The sequence below is a fragment of the Equus quagga genome, chromosome 9 (genome assembly GCF_021613505.1).
Source record: "Equus quagga isolate Etosha38 chromosome 9, UCLA_HA_Equagga_1.0, whole genome shotgun sequence".
NCBI classification, from domain to species: Eukaryota; Metazoa; Chordata; class Mammalia; order Perissodactyla; family Equidae; genus Equus; species Equus quagga.
Window position 1 is genome coordinate 50,989,240 of NC_060275.1, and position 18,951 is coordinate 51,008,190.

Consider the following 18,951-nt stretch of genomic DNA (forward strand, 5'->3'; position numbering starts at 1 on the left):
TTTAATTGTGGGAAATAAACACATTGAATAAAATATCATATCTTCAAAATCCATGGATGAGACACACAAGTATATAGTAATAGAAAAGACTGTTGAAACTATAAAGTGAAAATACTTTTAAGCAGTCAAGACAAAAACAATAGACAAGAAAGTTAACAAGGTGATTCAAATTAGGGAAATACAAGTTGAGCAGTAACAGCCAGTTCTTTTCCCTTTATCAAAAAGTGGGTCAGCCTTACTTATATGAACCAAGTACACCTTTGGCTCACAGGTTCAGAGCCACGGTATTTTTTACGTAGAAGGGATCTTAAGGATTATCTAATCTAAATTCCTATCCAGCACAAATTCCTATACGTATATATACCATATATCTATTTTGATCCACAGTTACCTACATGGGAAAATTCAGAATAAACTGTTAAAAAAAGAAAAGGCAGAAAATTATCAATTAAAAAACCCAAGTTATTTGCAACAAACCTGAAATTTCTAACTTTAATCAAATCCACTATGTCTACCTGATTGCTAGGTCATCAATAATTATATGAAGATATTAAAATCTGTATTACACGTTTAAGAACAATATTAAAGATCCAAATTAGTTTGTATACTTACAGTGTAATATAACTTTGAGCTCAACCAGGAGTTTCTTTGACCCTCCATGACTTGTTCCTGGAAGCTTCTGCATTGCTTCCCCTTTTTTATTCAGTATTTCAATTCTTAATGCACCTATTAGTCCAAAATTTAAAATGTCTTAGTTACACCCAAAGAATCTGATGAATCTGCTAGGTCTTCACACTGCATTTTAATTTTTCATGGTCTTTTACATGTTCAAAATGTAAGATACAAGAAAAGCATTTTTCAGTATTAAGGAAGAAAACCAAAAACATACCAATGGGTGTTCCAGCAGGCCTAACCTCATTTGGCAATAATTCATCTCCTTCAGGCCAAGTTACTGACAATCTATCAGGGAGCCTATTATGAAACCAGCATATTAGTGTTCCACGAACTGTGTTAATTATGGTCTTAATTAGAGAAACAGAAGTTACTACACACTTTACTATTTATTTCTGATATACTTCAAAAGGTTAAATCTGAAGTTCTATATGATTTATAATCTAAAAATTTTCTCTTCCCTAACCATTGCTGTGGCTACTGAAAAAGAAAGACAAAATCTCTAGTATTTAGAGCCAGGAAGTGTCATTTTTTACGATTTTCCTGTTCATTTATAGCACAAGTTACCTTTGGGAGATAGGATAAACTCTTAGACGAATTATCAGTGAGATCCAGTAAGAATCAAAATGACTGCACCATTAGCTCTACAACAGCCACAAATAAAGTTTTGTTTTTCTACTTCCTTTTACTCCCTTTGTACTAATCTTTACCTCTCACTAATTATTACAATTTTCTTCTAGTTGTAGGCCAAAGTTTTTTTTTCTTTGACATACCTTAATCACAGTACCTATAGTAGTGACACATTAGATATATAAAATTTCCTTCTTCTCTAAAACAAATATATGATTCTGTTTTTATAACTAGGGCTCTCAATTATTTTTCATGACAAGTGTGTCACAATATATACATCTAAGACTACAAATGCCCTATTAGAAGAGTGTAACAACTCATTCAAGAACAGTTAAAGGCACTATGACGACTCCTCATTATTGTTATTTTTATCATGCATCTTAAAATGTGAATTACCTTGCCATTTCATCTTCCACGTATTTTTTTACAGTTTTCTCAGCAACCGTCCTATCCAGTTTTGCAATTGGCACAGTTCTTGTTTCATCATACAGTGCCTGAGGTTCCTGAATAAACAAAATAAATTTATACCAATCTTTCAAAGAAAACTATACAACTTTAGCGGCAATGAAAACACTGGTTTCTTCCAAAGAAATATATTTTACCTTAAGTATATGAATCATAATAGCTATTATTACATTTTACCACAGCGTATATTTTCCATTTTTCATGTAACTTCCTTAGGCCTAATTAAATACCATTCAAATATTAACAGGAGATGGTACAAGGATAAAACCCACCCAAGTTTAGGACTTATTCATTCTTAAGATAGAATTCTGGCTCCAATGCTTACTAGTTTGTGGGCCTTGGATGAAACACACACTTTATGAAATTATTGTGATAACTAACAATAATATATGAATGTTCGTTAAACATTGGGCATACAGATGTTAAGTTTTGTAGATTATTAAAAACACCAAACATGAAACACAAGAATTCATGCTAAAACGACTTTATCCATCCAATGGAAAACCAAATGCAAGCAAAATATAAGACAGAATCTTTATTTCAACATTGAAGCAAAAGTAAGGATACCAAGAGACTTTCAATAAATACTTTTTATTACTTGCTGTCTTACCATTGCAATTTGAACCTCTCCTCCTGTAGCATATACTTCTCCATCATGATCACCATAAAGAAAAAATTTTACTATGCTTCCATAAAAGAGAGGCAGTGTCTTGATTGTCTTGACCTAATATTTAGTTTTTAAAAGAGGTTTTAGTATTAATACTAAGAGAAACAAGTTTAATATTAACGATTACTTCAGACTTTTACACAAGGAAAAAAAATTTCAATATCTATCACTAGAAAATTAATGAAAAAAGCATTCTAATTTTCTAATAAAGTCGTATTTGTGAAGTTCACTTAACATATCTTTGTAGACACAACTGCTTCTTCATACATAAACGTCATAGCTATGCATTGTGTCTAAAAGGCCCATAACTCCTTCAAAGTCAATTACTATAAACACCAAAATACCTCAAACCTTTTCCCCCCGTCTATTTCTCTTCACACACACACAAAATGAGTTGCAGGACAATCCAACTTTACTGCTTGCTATTTCCCTACACCTACCTGTGTCTTTGTCTACATCCAGATTACCTTTTTTGAGAAAGCATTTTACTCAACCACCACACAGATTTTGACAAAACTATCACAGCATTCTTCTCATAACTCTTCACTTGACTTCAGAGATACCATAGTCTCCCAGTTTCCTTCTATCTCACCAGCTTATCCCTTTCATTCTCCTTTGGTAGCTCGTCTTTTTTATTCTAAGTCGGAAAAGCAAAGCTCTAGCTACTCACTCTACCTCTAGTTGATCACATCCAATTCCAAAGCTTTAAATATATGATGATGATGCTCATTTATGGAGAGAATGCATGTCCTTTGTAATTATCTGTGTAAACCTGAGCCTCAACCTCTTTCAAGGTCCATAAAAATGCGATTTCATGATTTACTCTCTTCTCCCAGGCCCATCCAAAGTCAGAAAATTCTCTCCACTCCTAAACTGCTAAAGCACTATTCATCTTCTGTCATGGTACTTATCTCCTTCTTACCTACTATCATTTGTTTAGGTTATCTCCATTTGAAGGCTGTAAGATCCCGAAGGACAAAGCACATCTCCTAGATCTCTGCATTCTCCACAAGGCAGTCAACAAACCAAGGCAACTTACAAGCAGCAGGCACTCAAGCCAATGCCTACATTATTTTTGGTTGCAGTTAAATTCTAATACATCTAATTTAGTTTTAAATTCTACTAAAAGTTGAATCTAAAAAGAAGTTAAACCTACCAGCTGTCCTGCTTTGTATATTTTTCCATCCCATTCTATTGCTGAGTATGTCGCCCAGGGGCCCTGCTTTTTAGAAGGAAGATCAGGACGTGTAATTATTCCTTTAAAAAGTGTAAATTTTATTTGTTTGTCATACTTTTCATGACAGTCCTTCAGCCATAGAGCAAATTCTCTGTCAATTTTCATTCGCTGCTCCTGTAAAATTTTAAAATGTTCTATGAAATATAGCTACTATTAAACAAATATAACCACAGACACTTCTCATTCATTCCATTTTTCCTTCCACAAACCCCGTCCCAGAAAACCTAATAAAAAACTAAAATATTTTGTTGGATCTTTCTCCTATACAAATTTAGATTTCTAATAAAACCACTACTAAAGAAAGGAAATCTTTGCTATCATCCTTGGAACTGAAGTTTCAATGGTCAATACCAACAATAAAGCTTTCTTTCCCTGCTTTATATCCCAAAAAATGATGAACACTGGCTGTCTAGGAGAAGGAGAACTAGCTGGCTGTAAGACAGGGGTAAGAGGAAACCTTCTCACTACCAACCATGCATATTCTCAACAGGACATAAAAAAGCAATTTTTATCACATCAAGAACAGATATACACATATACTAAAATATCACTGTGGGGAACAACTGGGGAAAAAGAAGTCTAAAACAGGCTCCTTATGAGGGTGATAATGAAAACATAAGTTGAGAAACTCCTATGTAAAACAAATTTTTCCTTTTAATCACATATTACATATACATATTCCCTATTCAAAAAGATTAAATCATAAAATAAAAATTAAGTGTTTTCTAATAACAACTAAGAAGAAAATGTGTTATTGCTTATCATTGTTCACCCTGTCGGGACATAGTATAGAAAGATTTACACTCAAGCGTAAGTCGCTATATACTTCTTTAAGGCCTGTTTTTAGGAGAATGAGCAGGGAAGACAATCTCCACATTACATGCTTTCACAGAAGACAACGTATAGTTACAGAAGTTCATTTCTTCCTATATACCTTACTCCATAATATACCATCTCCAAATGAAAATGGGGTAAAATTAAAAATGATTTCAGCATAAGTTTTTACAGCCTGCAGTTAGAGGGCCAATATCTTAATCATTAAAAAACAAAAAGTTTGATTTTAAAAAGTTATTTTTAAACACGGTAAAGATTAAAAAGTGACATATAGTTTCAAGGAAATCTTCCCCCTAATCATATTCTCAGGTACTAACTCCTTCCTAAATCAACAAATCACTGTTGTCACTCTGTCAGCTTCACAAGGATATTAAAATCATTAACTAGGAATGTGACAGTTTTCCTTCCAAAGTTTTACACTGCACTCCAAGGTATATAGCCCCTTTACTAGATAAAATTGTTCTAAGCTAAAACATAAGTTAAGTCTCAGGATTCATTATCAACCAAATTATCAGATGCATTAATTAAATCCAGAAACTCAGTAATGTGTCAAAAAACAATGCTATAGGTGTGGCAAGACGACAGTTGATCTAGGAGAGGGGTATGTGGGTATTCATTCTAACATCCTTTCAACTTTTCTGTGTATTTGAAATTTTCCAAAATTAGAAAATACATATCTTAAAAATACAATGTAACAAACAGAAGCAACCTATGGTGGATAACTTCTGTAAAGACCAAGTTGTTCAATAAATGTTGGCTACTCGATACCATAGTATAAAATGAATTCCAAGTGTATCATATCTAATTACAAATAAGACTTTTCTCAGTGGTTAATTCTTTAAAAACATCTTAATCGTCTACGATTCAGAATCTTTTATTAACAGCAAAACGAAGTGCAACATCTTGTAGGGATGACTGACTATAAATACTATATGCTAAGTATTATAATTACTGCCCAGTGATTTTAGACTCACAATAAATGCATCTACCTCTTGGCAACTCGACATTAAACTACTGAAAGAGCAGTATCAAGTAAAAGCTTCTGAGGTATTTGGGTAGAATAAAAGTACACTAGTAGACTAGTCCCATTTACCTTTAAAAAAATTTATCATTCTTGTTCTATCAATCACTGAATATATTTTAATACTGATCGATCTCAAATCACCTTTTAGCTCAAAGTATTTCACAATTCTACCTTTTCATCATCAAGATTTGATTAAAATTGCATATTTAGGTTATTAATATACAAACATAGCCCTTGTGTTAGATACAATTGTTCTTACATGCTCTCATCAAATGATACGCTTCTGTAGCTTCTATTCACTATGTCAAGGTCTTGATATTAAGATCTAATAAAGATCTGTGAATTTTATCCAAACATGGTCTAATCAGTTTGAAATTTTTGAATAATGTGAACACATAAATGCTCAAGAAAAATTTACACATATTCTTTTGATTAAATAAAATGAAAACTATACAAAATGTTGGTATAAATCTACTAGCGACTTTTGTTGTACTTAAAATAGAACATTTGCAAATATTCAAAACTTGATATTTAAAATCATACCTGTCCATTTAAAATCCTTGTAAAAAGGGTGTTCTTATCTTTCAGTTTTAGCTCAAGATCCATAAAAGTCAATTTATTTGTGCTGACCTGGAATTTGTCATTAGTGAATAATGCACCAGATATTCTATTGTAGCACTCAATTGGTGCAAGCCCTCTCTTCTTAGGAGGAGTACACCAGTCAAAGCTTGAACGGAAAAAAATATTAGTTAGTAAAAAGATTAGGTTATAAAACGATATAATTTCAAGAAAAATCAAAACTTACTCTTCAACAGAAGTATATGGTATTAGTCGTCCATTCCAAAAACATTCAAAAATAGGCCTTTTCCCTCTTGCTGCTTTCTCAAGTATGAAACAATCATCATCATCATCTTCATCTTTTAATTCTAGAGCACAGGAGTAAGTGCAACAAAATGCTTATTGCTATAAAGTATATGCAATTTTTATCACTGAGAAATCAATTTTTATAAGTAAAATGTTAAAGTAGCTTCAGAGAAACGTAACAAAATCTCATACGATCATTAACATTGCATGCTATAAAACCTAAAGGTAGCTTTATTCTTAGTTTGTCCTCAGAAAAGCAGACTTCCAAAGTGGTTCCACATTACCAATGGTGTTTCCCATTTAAAAGTCAACAATTTCTTATACACTAATCAATGTTAGGAGTACTACACTAGCCACTGAGCCTGCAATCTTTAAAACTTGTTTAAAGAGCAAAAGAGTCATACCCCAAAGAGATTTTGCACTATAGCAGAATCTCTAGTCTCTTCAAATACAGAAGCTTGAGTCCAGTAGCTAAAATAAGTTTCATAGTTCTGTCAGAACTAGTATGTTCACATAAAAATTATCTGGGAAATCTATGGTATCTAGTGGAAGCAAGTTTGCCTAGTATGGGTAAATTAATCAATAATACTGAATTTAAGTTTACCTGACATAAACCTAAATTTTCAAAGATCAGATTAAGGCAATACAGCTAGAATTGTATGTTACAAAGCATCAAAGCATAATGAGTACAAGTGTATATAAAGTTTTAATGTTTGTTAGCAGTACATTTTCATATATCCAGATAAATAAGGATCAATCATTATGATCCTAATATAGTAACACCTCAGTTATTCCAGCATTAAGTCGTCCCCTCCCCCCAAAAATAAAGCCTTCTACCTGGCAAAAACCCTCACAAGAAGTTCTTATGCAAAAGTTCCCTTCAATCAAACCAAATCACTTTTCTCCTAGACAATCCCTCTGATCATTATACAACTTACTGGCTCTTTCTTTTTCCTGAGGAAGAAAGGCCCTGAGTTAACATCTGTGCCAGTCTTCCTCTATTGTGTATGTGGGTCGCCACCATAGCACGGCCACCAACATGTGGTGTAGATCTGCACTGGGAACCGAACCCAGGCCGCTGAAGCAGAGTGTGCGGAACTTGACCACTAGGCCACAAGGCCGGCCCCTTATTGGCTCTTATTTTAAGACATCATTTGAAGAATTTTATCTTTTTGTGTACAGATATACAAAAGTTAGAAATGGCAAATTAAAAAGGGGCAGAGACATCATGAGAGGCAGAGCCACCAAGTAAATAAATAATGTTGCGCACTTTCTAAGGACTTGTGACTTATTTAACAGTCACAATACCTCTATGAGGCATGAACTATTCCTATTTCACAGACACGGAAACTGAGGTAGGCAGTAGTTTGTCAAAGTTTACAAAATAGAAAATGGCAAAGATGGGATTCAAATCAGGAAACCTGGCTCCAGAACCCAAAACACTAAGGATATTCTTAGGAAGTATTCTGAATGAGAAAGTTTAATACTATTAATCTATGAATTCAATACACTTCCAATAATCCCATTAGAATTTTTTGAAGTGAATGTACAAAGTGATGCCAAAATTTATCCAGAAGAGTAAAAGATTAAGAATTTTCTCAAAAAAAACCCAACAGTGTCTTGCTCTATAGATATCAATATACCGTATAAAGCTACAAGAGAGTATCATTGCTCAGGTATAAAAATAAAAAATAGATCAATATCTTACAATAAAGAATCCAGATCTACATACTTATGGGAACTTCAAACTATTGCAAAAATCATAACACTCAATAATTAGTACTAGGAAACTGAACACCCACACGGAAAATATTAAGTTAAAGCCCTACTCCATCCTACACACCAAAAAGGAGGCTATAGATGCATTAAAGATCTAAACATAAAATGATTAAAAAAACCTACAAGATCTTTTCATAATCTTAAGGTATGAGAAGCCTTTCTACAGTAAGACAAAATCAGAAAGGATAAAAATAAAACTGATATGACTATATAAAATTTAAAACTTCTTTATAAACACCTACAAAGATAATAGGAAGACAATATGGGAAATATATAAAGCTTCAGCTCAGTAAGAGATCTACAATAAAAGAATATCTTTCTTCATCTGGAAGTGAATATACACAAAAACCAAGAATTATAAAAATTACAAATATCTAACAACTTAAGAAGATCTGCATAAAGAAGGAAGTTTTAAAATTTATCTAACCTTCACAGCCAAACTAATAATCATCATTAAAAAAACAAATTACTATCCTAAATCACAGCTTCACATTTTGTAGCTAAGATAACAGATTAACATACTTGATGGAAAGCATGGATCATCAGGGTAAGTTTCTCTATCATATAAGAAAGGGTGATATCGGATAATCCCTTCCACTACACCGTCTCCTTCAACATGAGCCTTGAACTCAAAGCTATCAGCTGCTGTGTTTATATACAACGTCTGCATGTCATCTTGTATTTCCCTTAGGTTGACAATCTTAGGTGCCTTCCCCTTTTCAAACATAGAAATCTAAAATAAAAATAAAACAAAAATAATTAAATTCTATGATGACTTTACTTTTGTTCTCAGCTATGATCCAACAACAGAATAGACAAAAACTACTTTTATTTGTACAAGTAATCATCTAGCTTAATGAAATGTATATATATTTATATATGGGTTAAATAGCTATAAGTAGTATATCAATAAGGAACATACTACTAAAAAATAGAAAGTAAGCAAAGAAAGAGCAAAGTAGAGCTGAAGGACAAAGAAGTCACGAGTACATTTAATTCAAGGTTTCTTGCTAGAAGTAGGAAGGAGGACAATGACGTACTGTGAAATTTCTTCTAATGTGTGGGCAAGGATATTGACAATCCAACGCTCAAATGTTCTGTGCTCCTAAATCTTACTTCACCATCATAAGACTTCTATGAACAAAAGGGAAACTATGTCCCTTTTCCTCCCTATTTTGAGACATGATATTCAGCAACAACTCATATCTTTATAGAAGACAGAGAAGAAGAGGGAAATCAAATACTACAATAAACAAAGGTTCCGGAAAAATACATCTAGGAATGATCTCTTTACTTGGATATCAAATTACCAAAGTACTTTGGTAAAAGACATGGAGAGAGCTATCTATTTATTGACTAATTTTTCTTATCCATAGTCCCTCGGAACTGGAACATATACCTAATGATTCATAATATTGTAAGAAGAAATCTTATCTTACTTCAATATCAATGTTGTTGAAAGGTCCAACTTCTTTTGATGTACGTTTTTCATTTCCTTTTGGACCATGAATATAGTAATGATAAATATGCCTAAAATATAGAAGAATAACTTTACAATTTTAATTCACATAAAATTACAGTTCATAGAATCTTCTACCAAAAAAATTTTATTACTACTATTTGGCAGTACCTAATAGGTGCCAAGCACTATATTAAACTTTTTTTTTTTTTGAGGAAGATTAGCCCTAAGCTAAAATATGTGCCCATCTTCCTCTATTTTATATGTGGAACTCCCACCACAGTACGGCTTAACAAGTGGTGTGTAGGTCTGTGCCAGGATCCGAATCGGCAAACCCAGGGCTGCTGAAGTGGAGCACACAAACTTAACCGCTGCACCACTGGGCCAGACCCTATATTAAGCATTTGTAAAAAGAGTATCCCATTTAATGGTAAAAACAATCTTGAGATGCAGTTATTGTTACATCTCATCTTATACATATAAAAACTGAGGTTCAAGAAGTTTATATAATTTATCTAAGGTCACAGACCTAGAGTTTGGGAGAGGAGGGCTTCAATCCAGGCCTTTCCAACTTCAAAGCTCACATACTTTACACTTTCAAGAAGTATAATTTATCAAGAAAATAAAAACCAGAAGGCAAAAGGGTATAATTCTACTTGCGAGGGATATTCTAGAAAGGACTCACAGGATTGGATATCTTTAAATTACCTCCACAGTGTGAGAATATCATTCTGTAACTCTCGTCTCTCCTCTCCCATAGCACTGAGTCAATCTTATAACAATAATCCCCAAACAAAACTAATACATTCAACATCATCCCATCAAAACCACCACTTCAGAAATCTTTGCTACTTTATTCTCAAGTAAAGGTTAAAAAAGATTACATTTTGATGAGCTTATTCAGGGCTAAAATATATCATATCTGCAGTTATTCCTCAAACAGGGATTTGCAATAAAACTTCACATGAATTTTGATTTTTAAAAATATTAATTATCCTAGCTACTGTTTAAAATACTACTGAGATAAAAGGAAATCACTGAAAATTTTGAGGTTTTCTTCAGACATCTCAAGTGCTAACATCATAATCAACAAGTTTACAACCATAGATTAAGGGTGCTATAAAACAGCTTAGCAACCATCTGTTTCAAAGAATGGTTAAAGTTATGTTATTCTTTGTTAGAGCAAGAGTATATTCTAATTATGTGTTATGTACACTGAGTTCCTTCAGTTAAGAGAAATTATAATTATAAAGTAGCTAATAAAATATAGAGAGAAGAAAAATTCCCATGTACTATTTAAAACTCTCAGATGACAGGGCCAATAAACATCAACATTCAAGAAAAAAGGTATTCCTAAAACCAAATTTATCTTCCCATAAAAGGAAAATTTTTTAACTCTGTTAACATATATTTATGTATAAAACAGAGAACCTCAAATTGAGTGTGACAGCCTTTTGGGTAAACGTGAAGTTTTTTTTAAAAAAACATAAATTTTGTGTAGATGTACCCATTTTTGCAAGACGCAGTAATTCAGACAAACAGAAATAATGGAAAATGGTCTATCTATATAGCTACAGAGAAAAAACTTAAAGCCATTAAATAAATATCCATTCAATTTGGTCTAACAGAATTTCTACTCCCTAAAAATTTAAAAATACACAAAGATTTATTTTCAGTATTACTAACATGCTATATAGGCATATACATATTTTTTATATTAACAGACTTGATGCATTCATTTGATAAACATTTATTGAGCATCTACTATGTAAGAGGACACACTGCGGATACAGCAGTGCATAAATAAATATATTCCAATGGGAGAAGGCAAACAAAAAAAAATCAGTAAAACATATGGTATGGAAGATTATGATAGGTGCTATAGAGAAGAAGCACAAAAGGAGGATATGACAGTGATGGTGCTGAATTTGATAAATTCTGAAGTTTATTTTAAATTTTATCATAGGTGTCAAAAAGGCTATGCCTCAAATAATGACCAATACATTCCAGGTGATCAATAAACATTTACAGACTAGAGAACCGTTTTAATGCTAACATTAGAGTACTGGCTACCGTACTGGAGGGAAGGAAACGCGACAGGAGCAAAGTAGAAGCTAAGAGGCGTCAAGGGATCTGTAATATTTTCTGTCTTAAAAAAGATAAGTAGAAATAGGTCCTGAGTCAAATACAAATAATTACTTACGCTAACTGTCTTGTCCAAAGAGGGAAATAATTTTTCAAGTATTGTATGTGTTCTGGTTGTACTCCTGTGATAACCACAGCAGTAAAGCTATCTTTTTCGTTCTCCTCTGAGATAAGATGATGTAGAAATCTTTCATCATCATTTGTAATGTGAACAGAATCAGATGGCTACAAGAGTGAACAGATTACATACAACTTAATTGTAATTATACAAATAATATTTACATTGACTTTTAATGTGATTCACTTGGATAGTTTCAAATACAGGCTTCAATAGACTTTTGAAGGAGAATGACCCAACACACATCAGCTGAGTGTGTGACAGCGCTGTGAGGAAAGAAAACTTTTACATCAACTGCTAAACTGGCATACATAAAGGAGTATCCTATACCATAATGCTAAACCAATTTTAGAATCATAAAGGAAAAAGTACAGAAAAATTAACACATTCATACATCTTTTGATGGGGATCTGCTCTGAGAAATGCATCATTAAGCAATTTCAGAGTCATGCAAACATCATAGATTGTATTGAAGGGGAATAAAATTTGCCACCCCAAAATGTGTCTCTTTAACACCAGGATTATTTTAGGCTGATTATTTTTCACAAAAGACTCAAACCTTTTCTTGTTACCTCCTCAAGTGCCTCAAAGAATTCAGATATAAAAATCTGTCTCAGAAAGTGAGCTATCACCTTAGCATAACATGAACTAGGTGGTAGACAGGGAGGAAAACAGAAAAGCCTGTTTGCTGGGCTCCCCTCTGTGTTCTTCTGTTTCCGTGTGGCCAAATACTTGTTTTCCAAACGTCTGCTCCTTTTCACCTACCCGTGAATTGTCCTCCTCCCTTTGAAGTCCCTGACTGTCCCCACCCCCAACATCTTTTGTCTTTAACTGAGGATGGTATTTAAAGTGAAGGCTTTGGTGGTTTTGGTGATTTACCTGGCTTTCATGGGTTTCTCCCATATACACATGTTATTAAACTTCTGTTTGTTTGTCTCCTATTAATCTGTCTCATGTCAATTTAATTTTTCTTTTTTTTTCCCCTGCTTTTTCTCCCCAAGTCCCCCCAGTACACAGTTGTATATTTTAGTTGTGGGTCTTTCTAGTTGTGGCATGTGGGATGCCACCTCAGCATGGCCTATCGAGCCCTGCCATGTCTATGCCCAGGATCCGAACTGGCAAAACCCAGGGCCGCCAAAGCAGAGTGCGTGAACTTAACCACTCAGCCACAGGGCCAGCCCCTCACGTCAATTTAATTCTTAGATCAGCCAGAAGAACCTAGAAGTATAGAAGAAAAGTTCTTCCTCCCCTACGGTACTTACACAAACCTAGATGGTATAGCTCACTACACACCTAGGCTATATAGTACTAATCTTATGGAACCAGTCACACAAGCAGCCCATCGTTGACCAAAACATGATTATGCGGTGCAGGACTAGACTTAGTTTAAAAATGCCAAGAAAAACTGAGGACACTTACCCTAGGTGGGAATGAGTCTTTGCTTGGGATATCTACCACTTAACTTGGTCAGGACCAATGCCCAGCCCTCCATGTTCAAGAAAATTAGGATACAACCTGAACTCAGCTGGCTTAGACCAAAGGCATTGTCTTTAAAGGGGAGTAAAATCATCCTGGTTCACAGCTCACTTTCAGAGAATAACTATAGCTTGCCAGAAGGGAAGTAAGGAAAGGAGGAGTGTTTGAGGATAAGAATTACAGACTTCTCAATTTTTACTGTGAGTCTATATGCGTCAAAAATTGCATGCATATATACATATAGTTGCATGCATATGTATGTACTTATATATTATGTATGTCGATCTATACATAAAAACTTGTAAGGATAAAGATATACACTGAACTATTACGTCCAGGAAACTGGTTGATTTTATTTTTTTAATAAGTATGTATTATTACTTTCTTAATAAAAATAAATAAAAACCAAAACCATTCCAATGCACCCCTACACACTAAATCTCTAATATTACAGCTACAATACATAATATATGAGTTATATTTCATATACTTTGAGAGTTACTAGGTTAGCCTGGGTTTACTAATGATGCAGGTTCATTATCCAAATATTTATCAAGCACCTTCTAAGTTATATGACTCAACCTGGAAACGAGGAAGAGAGGGTTCAAGATAAATAAGACAGTGTCCTTCCTCCCTACAAATTCCATCTAGTAGGAGATGAGAAACAAAGTTACAAAACAATGCACCATTATAAAGACACAAACCAAGAGCTGGAGATAATTAAAAAGAGGGTGACATTTCGCCAATAGATGACTTAATAAGAATACTCTGGACCAAAGAGAACATGAAAGATTTGAGGGAAACAAGGTAGTTTAGAGTATATGATAAACAGATGATGAAAGATGAGGCTGGAATGGCTGAATCCAGCAATGGAAATGGGTGGAAGAGGGGGTAGATGAAAGAACCTATTTTAAAAGACAGAATTAAATGTGGCGAAGATTAACAATAAGGATTACAATTATTAACTACTTGACCAGCACATGTTGTTAATTGAAAAGGGGTAGTTAAGGGGAAAAGAGAGAATAAGAAAGGTTTATAGATAATATTTTTTATTTTAGATGTACCAAAAGTGAGTTATTTATGGAACATCTAGAGTAGGACATCTAATTGAAATTGGAAATGAGCATGCTAGATACCATCAGTTGGTATTCAGCCACCCATTTGTACCACTTTTTATTGTCCCCTTCTGGGCTGCAGAGGATGGAAAGCCATAAAAGTGTATTTCTCAGACTCTTAAACTTTGGATTGTGAATGCAAATTAGGTTTCACCAATTAGATATACCAGCCAAAGATTTAGAAAGGGAAAATGCGGCAGAGGCCATTTCCTGAGATTTCTTGAAGGTTTTCTATCATGCAAGGTACCGAAAGACCAGTATCAAAGTTCTAGCTTTAAGCATCAGCACTGATACAGCAGTGATTATGGTCAGAAATTCTGTGGTCCAGTGTTGGAAAATCTGTGGCAGCAAAACCTTTCCAACTCCTGGATCACAGATAAGGCAGTGAGTTTCTGAATTCCAGATGCAGTGGTGGTCCTCCAAGTCCATGATTATAGCAGATGTTGCAGCATCCCTTAAAGGTCAGTTTGAGTGTCCTGGCATCATTCTGCAAGGCTCAGCCTAAAGTTCATTCCTTCAGCTTTTCCAATAATCATGTAAGCATCTAATTCCCTTTATTAAACCCTCTTCTATTTAGAGTGCCTTGAATGGTTTGTTTCCTTTAGAGTCCAGCCTGATTCAGTGTCTCAATCTTAAGAGAAAAGTCTTGACAAAAAATACAGATTTGAGAACTGCTGATATTAAGTGGCATATGTACATATATACACATAAACACTGCCTATAGAAAAAGTAAGACTGCTGGTTATAGATCAAGAACACCAACCCCACACATACTGTAATAACTGCTAACAGGTCAAGGAAAAAGGAAGAGCCAAAAAAAGGAGGCTGGAATGGACTGGTCAGAAAAAGAAAAGAACTAGGGACCAAACAGTACCCAAGAAATGTTTGTTGGGATGAACTAAGCACAAAACACAGGAAAAGCTGGCAGAAATGAAGAACCAAGAGACCTCAGCTCAATCCAAGGTTTATCATATGCATACAGTTTTGAAAATCATTTAAATTTTCAATTCCTATTTTTCACCAGTTTTAACATAGCAAATATTTCCACTAACATATTTCATAGGGCTGTGTGATAGTAACATAAGATGGAAAAGATAAGGATGGAATATTGTTATATAAATATATTAAGATAGGTAAATTGTTAAACAAATGCAATAAATTTAAAGAAGAAAAAGTGAGATGAGCAAAATGAAGAAATTTCCTGGAGAGAATACTAAATTACAGAGAAAATAAAAGTTGCTAACGAACATGGAAAAGAAATTCAGCCAGCTAGTAATGAAAGAAAAGGTATTATTTTCACCTATTAAATTATCAACATTTTGCTGCCCCCCCCCCCCCACTCCTTTTAAAAATAAGGAAATGATCAGATAGGCACTTCCTTACACTATCATTAGGAGTGTATTTGATTTGGGTTCAACCTTTCAGAGAAGTGATTTTCTAATATATACCAAGAATATTTATAAAGTTCAAATTCGTTGTCACAGCTATTAAAATTCTAACAAACTATACTAGGAATGAATTGTAATTCATGCAAAATGTTATGCAAAGATATTCATGGCAATGTCTTTATAATTATACTAAAATCCTTTAAATAACGCTAAACAAAATAGTTAAATCACAGAACATTCAGCCAAAAAATACAACAAAGCTATTAAAAATGTGTTGTGTGCCAAAACATTTTATAAAATGAAAAATAAATGTTAATTTAAAAAATGTGGGTTCTAGGGGTCCAGCCCTGCGGTCGAATGGTTAAGTTCGTACGCTCCACTTTGGCAGCCCAGGGTTTCACCAGTTCGGATCCTGGGCGCGGACATGGCACTGTTCGTCAGGCCAACGGTGAGGCGGCGTCCCACATGCCACAACTAGAAGGACCCACAACTAAAAAATATACAACTATGTACTGGGGGCATTTGGGGGAGAAAAATCAGGAAAAAAAGAAAATTGGCAACAGTTGTTAGCTCAGGTGCCAATCTTTAAAAAAAAACAAAAAAGTGAGTTCAAACTAAAAGTACATAATAAAAAAGTTAGACTAGAAGGAAATTCAATTAGATATGTTACACTTTTTCCTGGCATTTGAGACTATTTTTATTTTCTTTATATTTGATTACAAAATTTTTTATAATTTGTTTTACAATCAGAAAAGGATTTTTAAAAATTAAAAATTTTAAAATTAAAAAACTCTAAAATGTTTCAAACAGAGAAAAGTTGAATGAATAATACAATAAATACCATGTACTTACCACAGAGATTCAAATTTGTTAACATTCTCCTTATTAAAATGAGAATTTGAAAGCAAATTTTTAACAGAAATATATCGATCATTTATTTCTCTGGAGCTCTGATTTCCTAGAAGTCTATGACCCTCTCACTGTTTTCTACTCTAGTTCTGTGGTTATTATACAACAAAGATTTTAAAACTCTAACTCAGTGCAAGGAGAAAAGTTTACAATCTTATGAGCAATTTCCACGAAGCTTACTTGGCTTTATGAGAAAACTTGTCTAAAGACTTTCAGCCTGAGAAAGCACATAAATGATCACTTATGCTATTCAGAGGATTAAAGGAAAAAGAATGAAAATTAAGTAATTTGAAAATTCCATACCTTCAAGTTTTTAAAGTACTATATTAATATTTTAGATAGAAAATGGAAAAACACTTTTGTCCTATCATCCATCCAAAGTAATAAATTTACAATTAATGAGTTAAAATGTATTGTACCTTTCTGTTTTGAATATATCCACTATATATTGCCTCTTTGTTTTTCTCCTTCTTCTCAAAATCTTCTTTAGAAAGCACAAGCTCATGAACATCTTGGGAATCTGCAGGTTTGCTTATCATCTGTTAAATATTAAACAGAGTACTTTAGAAACTCCTAAAAGTTAAACTGGCTAACCCACTTAGACAGAGAGAACCTCAAAATATTTTGATCAACTTTCACTTATAAGAAAACTTTTTACTTACTCTGGCTGACTGTCCAACAAAGAAAACAGCCTGCTTGCCCCCAACACCAAAATAGGAAATATCACTGTTTAAACTGCGTGGCACTGGTACTGGTCGAACATATCCCGAATGATCACTAAAATAAAACATCACATTAATGCTGTGATTTTAAACAAGCTACCAAGGCGCCAAAGGAAATTGTTATAGCACTTTTATTAAGCATTAATAAAATGATCCCCAAGCCAGATAATACCTCAATTCAAAGGTAAAATAATCAGAGGTAAAAATCAAGACATCATCTATTCCAGTGGTTCTCAAGTTTATTCCCCAGACCAGCTGCATCAGCATCACTGGGAAACTTTAAGAAATGCAAATTCTTGGGCCCACCCAACTAAATCAGAAAATCTTGCAGCAAACAGGGCTAAATAAATATCTATATCTTTATATATTCTTATGCCTATACAATATTCCCCTCAAAGTTATTTACTTCTTCAAAACTCATTAAAGTATTGTCTGAAGAATAATGAGAATTACAGTAAAGAGATTATTTCCATGTATCCATGAGCTTTTAATATGAAGAGCTCTGAGTGAACCTCCACTGCACCATAACAACACTCTAGAGAGTACGTGTCCCTGGTCTCTCAAAATATAGGCAAGGTCTCCAGGGACACCATTTCCCAATATCAGAAACAAACAGAATTGAGAGTGAGGCTGGAACCAGTATTACACTAAATGGAAAGGTTAGAGAGCAGATATGGCAGAGCTGGAAAGAATCAGAAAATGCAAAGAGACATTCAAAGAACTTACCCGTAAGAAACAAAGGAAGAAAAGGAATGGAAATATCAAAGTGGGTCTAAAAGACATGAATGACTGAAGGACAATATCTCAAACAAGTTTTCAGCGTAGTTACAGAAAGAGAAGACAGAATAAATAACAGCTGCAAATATGCTGGAACCACTAAAAGACATGGCTCCACAGATTCAGACCAAAAGAGCCCAAACAGGATACATAAAAAAAGTCCACAGTGGGGCTGGCCCCGTAGCCGAGTGGTTAAGTTTGTGTGCTCCACTTCAGTGGCCCGGGTTTCACTGGTTCGGATCCTGAGCATGGACATGGCACTGCTCATCAAGCTATGCTGAGGCGGCATCCCACATAGCACAACCAGAAGGACCTACAACTACAATATACAACTATGTACTGGGAGGCTTTGGGGAGAAGAAGAAGAAAAAAAAGAAGAAAGAAGATGATCGGCAACAGATGTTAGCTCAGGTGCCAAGCTTTAAAAAAAAAAAGAGAGGAAAATGGTCCAATAAGATTTTAAAAAGCAACAACAAAAGATGCAGTGAATTTAAAAAGTGAGAGAAAACAAAACAAAAAAAGAGATAAATATTTTAATTGGCATAAGAAGTCCTCACCCTATATATCAATAATCAAAATAAAGACAACAATGACCAGGGGAGATACTGTAATACCAGAGCTACAAAACAAACTACACAAAAAAACTCCCCCCTCACAACATACAAAGCCA

General features: G+C 34.0%; 1 protein-coding gene across 1 annotated transcript in view; it reads right to left on the reverse strand.

The window, feature by feature from the left end:
- The window catches only part of SMCHD1 (structural maintenance of chromosomes flexible hinge domain containing 1), a 136,587-nt gene that overhangs the window by 87,394 nt on the left and 30,242 nt on the right, over positions 1-18,951 (reverse strand). Inside the window, exons 6-17 of the mRNA XM_046671568.1 lie at positions 17,445-17,559; positions 17,202-17,321; positions 11,835-12,001; positions 9,612-9,702; positions 8,695-8,905; positions 6,335-6,455; positions 6,073-6,256; positions 3,591-3,785; positions 2,378-2,491; positions 1,699-1,805; positions 890-972; positions 613-726 (exon numbers count right to left, since the gene is read on the reverse strand). Coding sequence (XP_046527524.1) covers positions 613-726; positions 890-972; positions 1,699-1,805; positions 2,378-2,491; positions 3,591-3,785; positions 6,073-6,256; positions 6,335-6,455; positions 8,695-8,905; positions 9,612-9,702; positions 11,835-12,001; positions 17,202-17,321; positions 17,445-17,559 — 1,622 coding nt within the window. The remainder of the gene's footprint in view (positions 1-612; positions 727-889; positions 973-1,698; positions 1,806-2,377; positions 2,492-3,590; positions 3,786-6,072; positions 6,257-6,334; positions 6,456-8,694; positions 8,906-9,611; positions 9,703-11,834; positions 12,002-17,201; positions 17,322-17,444; positions 17,560-18,951) is intronic.